The sequence below is a fragment of the Dermacentor andersoni genome, chromosome 4 (assembly GCF_023375885.2).
Source record: "Dermacentor andersoni chromosome 4, qqDerAnde1_hic_scaffold, whole genome shotgun sequence".
Classification (NCBI taxonomy): Eukaryota; Metazoa; Arthropoda; class Arachnida; order Ixodida; family Ixodidae; genus Dermacentor; species Dermacentor andersoni.
Window position 1 is genome coordinate 120413876 of NC_092817.1, and position 9568 is coordinate 120423443.

The 9568-nt window shown below is 44.5% G+C and overlaps 1 protein-coding gene across 1 annotated transcript; it reads left to right on the forward strand.

Annotated features, from left to right (window-relative positions):
• Positions 1-5546: 5546 nt before the first annotated feature.
• On the forward strand, positions 5547-6797 carry LOC126537416 (uncharacterized). The gene has a single exon (XM_050184426.3). The coding sequence runs from the start codon at positions 5547-5549 to the stop codon at positions 6795-6797; it is 1251 nt and encodes a 416-aa protein (XP_050040383.1).
• Positions 6798-9568: the final 2771 nt, after the last annotated feature.

Genomic DNA, 9568 nt, shown 5'->3' on the forward strand with positions numbered 1-9568 from the left:
TGCTTTCAAAGTATTCACGTTCTCGATTGTTACAATAAAACAACACGGAAACCGCTAACACATTTGAATCATATTACTTATTTCAATATAGAATATGTTATATGCTTTGCGGTCATTCATATATAGCGTTCTACATTTGCTATTGCTTAGCCCTCAACTACGGAGACGTCGACACAACAGGTCGTAAAACACGTCTACAGAAAAGCGTTATTTCGACGGCGCTAGCTTTCGGTCCACCCAAACTCGCGCCGATCGCTGCGACTCCGCGACGGCGCGACGAACTTCGCGGAACCCAGTCGCGAAGAGCTGCGATGATCGCGGCAGTCGCGGAGCGACGGAAACCGCTGTCTCGCTGAGTGAAAATCGCGCCATGGGAAACAGCCTAATCTCGCGCGGGGAAGAAAGCGGGGAGGAAGTACGACGTCTGCCGTCGCGCGCATGGCACCGGGGGAAAGGGAGGGACGGGGGGAGGGGGGTTCATTATACTCCGGCGACGGCTATCTTGAAAGCGATCGGCGATGACGACAGAGTGCGCCGAATGCTGATAGCTTCGTGTGTGCTGTGTTCTCGCCGCTTAGTTCGCGTTGAAGCGAGAGGCAGCACGCAGGTAAATTCACTCGCTGATACTACCGTGCTTTCTTATTTCAGCGTTTTGACAGCGAGTGTCCGCGCTCATCGAGTAAGATGTGTTCAGGGTTGCTTGCGCGCGCGTGACACCATGCTTGTTAATTTAGTTAATAATCGAGTGTTTACAAGTTCACACGGCCGATAAAACTAGTATCCTTACTGCGTAAACAGCTGTCTGCTAATTCGCTATCGCAATCGATGCTGCGCCTTTCGACCGAAACTGCGCCTTTTCTTTTTGTATTTTTGGCAACATATATTCTTCTGTATAAGCTTATACCTTAAACAAAAAAGCGTCAACTTCTACTTAACCCGCCATGGTTGCTCAGTGGCTATGGTGTTGGGCTGCTGAGCACGAGGTCGCGGGATCGAATCCCGGCCATGGCGGCCGCATTTCGATGGGGGCGAAATGCGAAAACACCCGTGTACTTAGATTTAGGTGCACGTTAAAGAACCCCAGGTGGTCGAAATTTCCGGAGTCCTCCACTACGGCGTGCCCCATAATCAGAAAGTGGTTTTGGCACGTAAAACCCCATAATTTTTTTTTAAAGTTCTACTTTTGCATTCTTCAAAATCTATTGTCGCTTGCCTCGCAAACACAAATTAACAGCATGAGTTATTTGTCGTGTTTATTCATTTATGATTTGCTTTCTTTTGAATTTTCTGGCCTTGTCCCGTTTCTTGATGTACTCTTTAAGGCACCACTTCATGTGCATCTTGTAACATGTCTGACATTTCGAACTCTAGTACTATTGAAAATTGCTCTACTAGTTTTCGCCCTGTGTCACTTTGTATGCAGATACTTCATTGCCTTGTTTTCGTGGAAGGTGGAGGCAGTCGGTCTGCATTTAAATTGTAGCCTTTTCTCGGCTTCTGTACTATCACGTCGCAATTACGATGAAGAACACAGTAGCGAACACTGCGAATTATTGAACTAATTATTTATTAGGCAAACTTGCTCCCAGCAAAATAAGTAATGCTCAGGCACAACGACAGCGGCGAACAACGTTGGCGTTGTTGAAAATCTGATCTGCGGGTCAAGCGTGTCGGCTTTTATACGTGAATCATCGCAAGTTCCAGGGTAATCGCTGCTGTGCGTTTCCATGATCGCATCCAGAAACTACTACACAAATGGTGTCACTCATTTCGATTACACAAGGTTCTGTGAGAACATACGCAATAGAAGGAATCAACAATAACATGCGAGTAAGTTGCAACTCAAACAGGCCCGTCTTGCACTGAGCGATAACTTCAAGTTGTTAGCGGGTGAAATGAAGTCCCTGGGAAATGATAAGTACACGTGTCAAATCATAGTTGTTTCTAATGATAAATTCTGTCTCTGTTTCGCACGATTGAAAAAGATATACGTGCTCTCTATTTGTCTTTTCCTGATAGTGTAGTCTTTTTTTTCTTGCATGTAACTGCTCTGTTACATGTGACTACTCTGTAACCATTGTTGTAATGCCCACTTGCCTTGCTGGCAACGTATATGTGCGGACAGTGTGATAGTAAAGCTCTTGTAGCTTTTGCCATCGGCCCCTCATCCTTGTGGTGAAATCAATGAAATCCATCATTCAATCAATCAGTCAATCCTCTCCCACCGGGTCTCAGTCGAGCATGGACTATGGGATTGGCAAACGTTAGCTTTTTGTTCTCCTCCTCCTCCTCCTCCTCCTCCTCCTTCTTTTGCTTCTTTGAGGGAACGAAGATTATCTGGCATGGGACCCTTTGTGGCAGAAAATATTTACTTGAGGCACAGTAAATCACACTGGAGAAACTGCACGCTAGTTAACAGACCAATCCCTGTTTTAAGGGGATTCAGAAATATTATAACGAGACTCGTACGATTGGGGAATGTGTTCTTATTACTTCTTACTATATAGTTGTGTGTCATAGGTATGAATTTTAGCCAGCGCAGTGGCTTAACGGCTGTGGTGTACTGCTGGTCATGACGAAGTCGCGGGTTCAATCGTCAGCTTTGGTGATGCTGTATGCAAACTACAGTAAAGTCCGCACACAGAGCTTTTTTTGTTGGTGTAATACTGCGCGCCACGTAATCACGCTGGGGAACTTAGTGTAAGCACGCAAATCACAAGTCAGTTGTGCAGTGAATCGAACAATCTAGGTCTTAAACGTAGCAGGCACTTTTTATGAAAGCGATTGTATTGAGCTTACTATAGAATTTTGCAACATTAAAACGTTAGTAACTCGCTTTCTTCTTTGAGAGTTATGTTGCAGAGGAAACTACCCACTTTCACAGTTATTACATGCGCCGCATGCGCATGGTAATGCTCAAAACCAGCTAGCATCAAACACCGCCTTCGTAACCTGCTTGTATTTTTTTTAATATCAATTGTATCTCTTCCTGAGACAACCTGGCATCAATATTGTACTTCCATGTGGGGTATTCATTACTCATTATTCTCATTCGCACTATCACATTAGAAAAAAAAAATATCGGATACCGCTCTAAATTGAGCAACTGTACAATTATGAATTTATTGCATTCAAAAGGTAAATTCTTTAGTTCGGTGTGCTTACTGATTTGTGATCATCCATGACGGTCGTTTTGCTTTGATACTACTGACTTTGTTAGTCCTCATACCTGTGTATTTTGTCTTATTAACAAGTTTCCGCTGTTGCTTGGGCCCGAAAGGACGCACATTATGCACCAACAAATAAAGAAGTACTAACACTTTGTGTACTACACTGCAACAAGTAGCACGATTACTTATATAGCACCTCCAGTTCAATTGAAGATCCGGCACACTTTTCAGCGCTAACAAATTAATATCTCTAATTAAGTATTTTTACATCGAGCAACATAACGAACACGATGTGGCATAATTTGTTTCCGCTAAGAAACAAAAAATATTTATTATGCTACATATCAAACGTGAGCGCCTGGACATGTAGCTCGCCACAAAAAATCACTCAGAGAAAAAAATCACACATCTTACGGCGCTACAGTCATCCCAATGCTTTGCCATACATCTGTAAATCTTAAAATTGCACTTCGAAGCTTGTTTTGCAGTGCTTACATTCATCGCACAATTTCTTTCTTTTTTAAACTTATTGTCTTCGCGTTTCTTCTACTACATTCCTCCCATATACTGCAGTCGAGTTTCCGTATTTTTCGCTATCCCGTTTTTACTGTAAAAAATCACAAAGCTTTAATTTTTCTTTCCTTTCTTCCATGTCGATCCTTGTCGCTGTAACAGCGCATGCTGATATTTGCGACCAAGATATTATCTAAAGCAAGAGGTAATGCGGCTGTGTGATGATACGCCGATTACCATTACTCATACATGCGCTCTTACAGTTCTGTATCAGTGTCCAATGAGTAATATGCAGTGTTCATTGCATTCCGGTGATCCATTATACACGATTGCGTCGTACATTAAAAAATTCATTAACGAGAATATCTTTCTTCTTCATTTCTTGCTCACACACGGTGTTGTTCTATTCGTGAAGAAAACAAAACTAAACAATAAATCTCTGCGGTATCACGAAGACGACCGCGAACATAATGAAACAGCTAAGTTGCTGCTAAAATTTGTAAGACAGTGCCAAAAAAGTTTGCCTGACATCTGGAAAATATGCGTAGCAGTAAATACGGAACAAATACATTTTCGTCAGCTATTACTCGGTGTGGGCGTTTGCACTCCTTAAACTTGCTTCCAGTCGCAGATTTCCCCAAAAAACGGGCTTCCGACACACCCTTAATGGTGCTCGGACCACCTCAGCAGGACTTTCACGACCCCTTGCTTCCCCACGACGCTGGAAAAACCGAGTTATTTAGTTGTGACTGTCGCATGCTGATGCCTTGTACTTATAGCACCATTTGCGAAGGCCACCGGCTTCGCACGTCATCATGACATAAACTATGGGCGACTCTACTAGTTAACCCCAAATGCTCTATAACTGTGACATCTAAATTTTTGGTTCAATGATGTGTCCTTCCTAAATGTCCACATGACACCGGAATAATATTTTAAATTATTCTATATTTATTCTATTATTCTATAATTATTCTATCAATTCTTCTATGTTTAATATTCTGAATTACTCTATAAAAATAGCAATAAAAGCTTACAAAAATTACACGATTTGTACTAATGCACGCTTACCGTTGTCAAGCGAGGAACCTACAGAAGCTCCCAGCGGGATCACTTCAAAAAATCTACTCTTGCTACGAGAGCGCTGTGTGCCCGAGTGGGCGCCAAAGTCACACGAAGTACGTCACAGAGCCACAAAAGGTCCCAAGGTGAAAGTTGCGCGTTCCAAATTCAGATGCGAATGTAAACACACTCTGGTCGTTGGGAAAAAAAAGACTCACGCGCCCAATGTTCTCACGGTCCAAGGGCAATAAAGATGCTAGAAAGATTAGGATTAAGAAAAAAAAAGAACACGCAGACGACCTTCTGCGTACTCAAACGTAATGAAAGGCCATTTTGTACTTGCAAGACAGCATTTCAGCCTTTAAAACGTATTACGCATATCTGCGGTATTCACTGAAGCAGCTCTGCCCAAGCAAGTGTGGGAAAGAGAGACCGCCAAACAGAAAAAAAAGGTGCAGAGATTAAGTAGAGTTTGTCCCGTTTGGCGACCGTACACTTGGGCGGGAGAGCGAAAGAGAAGATTGGGAATCACATCAATCATGTGCACTAGACACGCCCTGGTGTCGCATTCGTTTATTGTGGAAGAGCTCTTGAGGCTCATGAGTTTAAATATGGCCAACACTGATTATGAGGCGCGCCTTAGTGGGGGTCCTGCGGAATAATTTTGACCTCTGGCGCTTATCTAAAGTGCAAGTCACTTGCCACATCAACAAAAACGTGCTCTCCGAACTGCATATGTACAGAGAAAATCACACTGGGAGGAGAAAGAAGAAGACGGCGTTCCGAACGGTCGCTTTTTTCATGTTCTCCGCTCCAAAGGTTATATCGGCCCCTGGCCGAGGTGCTGCTCAGGCTTCAGCCAGCAGCAATGACTACCGTGTTGTGTTACCCCGTCTTCCTACCGGTAAGCTGGTTGCGGACTCCGTTTTCCTGCATGCTGACTTAAGTGGTCGACCGTACAGAGCCCAAGACTTCAGAGACGCCCTTCGGAACGTTATTGACCTGAAGGAAATAAGTTCCATCGGACAATTTCAGATGTCGCACGTGTGGATGGTGACGTGCAAATCATCAATTACAAAATCAAAGCTAGTCACGTGCGGAGAATTATCCGTAAAAGGTAGACGCTGCCTCGTTATTGACCCCGAGCCCACGGAAGTAAAAATGAAGCTTTTATGGCTTCCTGAGCGTTTGGAAGACGATTACATTCGAGATGCGCTCCAGGCTTACGGGAAAGTGAAGTCCATATCAGTAGAAAGCTGGAGAGTATCGGAAATGGAGCAAATGCGTACCCTCAATCGTGACGTGGTGTTGACTCTTGCCGATGGAGTCGGCGTGGGCGACGTTCCACATCTGCTACACGTTTGTGGAGTGCAGAGCCTTGTATTGATCCCAGGCCGGCCCCCGCTTTGTCTCCGCTGTAACAAGGTTGGACACATTCGTCGAAACTGCAGAACCCCACGTTGTGAAGCCTGCCGACGCTTTGGTCACACAGATGAAGAATGTGTTGTGACATACGCCGACAAGTTACGGCACAGGACAAGGCCTCCAGAAGAAAGCTTGCAGGACCACATAATGGATGTTACTGAGGTTCTTGATGCAACGGGAGACGTTCCCTCTTGCGCGGATACCAGCTGTGCCAGTAAGACCCCTCTACATGTTAAAGAGAATGACATCGCAGAACTGCCCGTGGAAAAGGAAAGTACCAAAGAGAAAGAAGCGCCCGCTACCACGCAGCCAGTTGCCGCCCAGCCAGCGAATGAGACAGCCGCTGATGACTCATCTGCTGCACCGAAGCACCTCAACACGTGCGCTGTGCTGGCAGAGGACAACCGAAGTAGCGCGGATACGTCAATTCCGAAGCGCCGTGCGTCTAACAGATCAGAGTCAAGCACGGACAGCGAGACGGCCAGTACCACAAGAAAAGCACGTCGGCGCAAAACATCGACACATTCAGGAAAGTGCCGGCGATCACGGTCCAGGAGGCCTGGTGAGAGTTCGGAGGGAGCCTCGCCGTTAACCTCTAGGACCGACCGCATAGAGAATCAAGTCTAAATAGTGGGTAGTCACCATGGCCCTGTCCCAGCAACTTCTCTTTGCAACTTTGAACGTGCGAGGCCCTAGGTCTTTGCAGAAACAGGCGCAGCTTCGCCGGCTTTTGTCTAGGAAGCGCCTCGACTTCGTCGCCGTGCAGGAGACGAAGATTGAGAGTGATGACGAGACAGAAAGGGCTTTGCGACCTTTTCTGTCTGAATATAACGTCTGCGTTTCACACGCTCTTGGTTTATCCGCGGGCTGTTTCCTGTTTCTGAAAAAGAGCCTATTTTGTTCAGCACTTAGTTACCATGTAGACATTGAAGGTCGATATATATGTTGTGATTTTGTGTTGCAGGGTGTGCCATGGCGATTAGTCAACGTCTATGCATTTAATGACGCTGCAAAACGAATTGTCTTCTTTGATACTGTGCGTAGTCTAATGGACTGTGATCGTAGCATTGTGTTAATGGGAGATTTCAATTGTGTATGTGATCCGTGCGATCGAAGCGGCATTAACACTCAGCGGGACAGGAGTGGTGAAGTTTTATCTAACCTATTAGAAAGTGCAGGGCTCATTGATATAGGAGTGTCGGGACAGGGAGCTCGCTCTTATACACGAATTCAAGGTCGCTCTTATGCCCGCCTTGATCGGATTTATGTTTCTTCATCCCTCCTCTCCCGGGAACTGTCCTGCACTACTATCCCAGTTTCGTTCTCTGATCATTGCATGGTTATCGCAAAAATTGGTGAGAAATCTGTAACTAATTTCCGACCACAGTGGGCACTCTGGAAGCTTAACTCTGAGCTCCTAAATGATCAGGAATTTATTAATCGCGTGCGCATGACCCTAAAAAATTCTCTTTCTACTGACTTGCCGTTATTTGCAGCTTGGGAACTCTTTAAACAAGAGGTTCGTACAGTGGCTATAGAAATTGGATCGCTGAAAGCATTCCATAGAAAGAATGAAGAAACAATACTTCTTAAAAGCCTACACAACCTTTATCAGATGGAATGCGAAATGCCAGGCACTTACATTGTTGACATAGAAAATCTTAAATGTGAGTTGCAAAAGTATGACGCACTGCGTTACAGAGGTGCGCGAATTCGATCTCGAAACATGCGCGCTCTACAATCTGAGCAACCAACACGTCAAGCTTTACTTGACGAGCGACGTCACGCTGTTTCCAAAGTAATTCCGGAAATATACTCCGAAGGTAGTCTTCTAACAAATACTAATGACATAATTTCTCAGTTCGAAACTTTCTACACTATGTTGTTTAGTGCCCCTCCGGATGATCACGATGCAAAAGTTTTAGAGAGTTTTGTATCTCTTGTAAAACCATTACAGGATGATGAATGTGCAGTTATGAGTGGTAGCCTTACGATCCAAGAAATTGAACTAGCTATTGATCAGCTGCCTATGTCGAAAACACCCGGCCCTGATGGACTTTCCTGTGAATTTTACAAAGCTTTCAAACCAATTATCAGCCCCATATTATTGGACATTTTTATTACAAGTTTACAGGTAGACGCCCTTCCGCAATCTTTTTGCAAAACCCACACAGTTTTAATTCCAAAAAGTGCAGATAAGGAGAAACTGCGTTCTGTTGAAAGCTACCGACCAATCACATTGTCAAACGTGGATTATAAAATTTTTGCAAAAGTTTTATCGAATAGATTGCAATTTGCGATGTCAATTCTCATTGGTTCCCATCAGACGTGTGGAATTAGGGGCCGATCCATTCAAACCAACATACATATCGCCCGTACACTCCTTCAATACTGTTACGGTTCCACTGAGCAGCTTGCAATGCTCCAGGTAGACCTTGCTAAAGCTTTTGATCGTGTCAGTCACTCCTATTTATTTACTCTTCTGGAGCATGCCAATGTTGGCTCCGTTGTGCTTAAAGGCGTTAAGCTTTGTTATACGTGTTGTACTACTCGTTTAGTTATTAATGGCCAACTCTCTAAACCCGTTTCCGTTTGCTCTTCGGTAAAACAAGGCTGCCCTATGTCCCCATTACTATTCGCCCTTTATCTGGAACCGCTATGCTTAAGTGTTATTCAGTCGAGTTACATCCATGGCTTCAATATACTGGGTCATGAAGTAAAAGTCTTAGCTTATGCAGATGATTTAGCGTTCTTCTGCACGGATAAGTCGAGTGTTGAAAAGGTAGTATCAACAATAGAGGAATTTGGCAGCGTATCAGGAGCACGAATGAACTCCGCAAAAAGCTTAGGCTTATGGTTTGGCTCATGGTGCTATACACCAGAACAGTTTGCAGGCGTTAATTGGACCGGTGTCCCGCCAAAGTATCTCGGCGTGCCGCTAGACGCATATAAATTAAGCGCACACTATTGGAAAGAACAAGTTTCGGCCCTGCAAAGTTACGCCCAGACATTCGTTCCACACCGACTTTCTATTTTTGGGAAAGCCGAGGCCTGCAATAAGTTCTTGGCAACAAAAATTTACTATGTATTGCAAGTTATACATTGTGCCAGGCTCTACATCCAACGCTTTCACCGAATCTTTGCAACCTTCGTATGGTCTTCAACTTTTGAGCCCATGAGGCGAGACAATATTTTCAGGCCCGTTAGTGAAGGTGGGCTGGGTTTAGTGCATCTTTATGTGCGGCAAATAGTGTCTCGTTTCTTCTTTTTTCGCGATACATCGCATCCTATACTTCGGTCATTCATGCAAGTCCCACTTGTTAATGCGTTACCCGACTTAATTGTTTCTTCGAATTTTTCTTCGCGTTTATGCTTGTGGGGATTCATGCAAGAAGTTT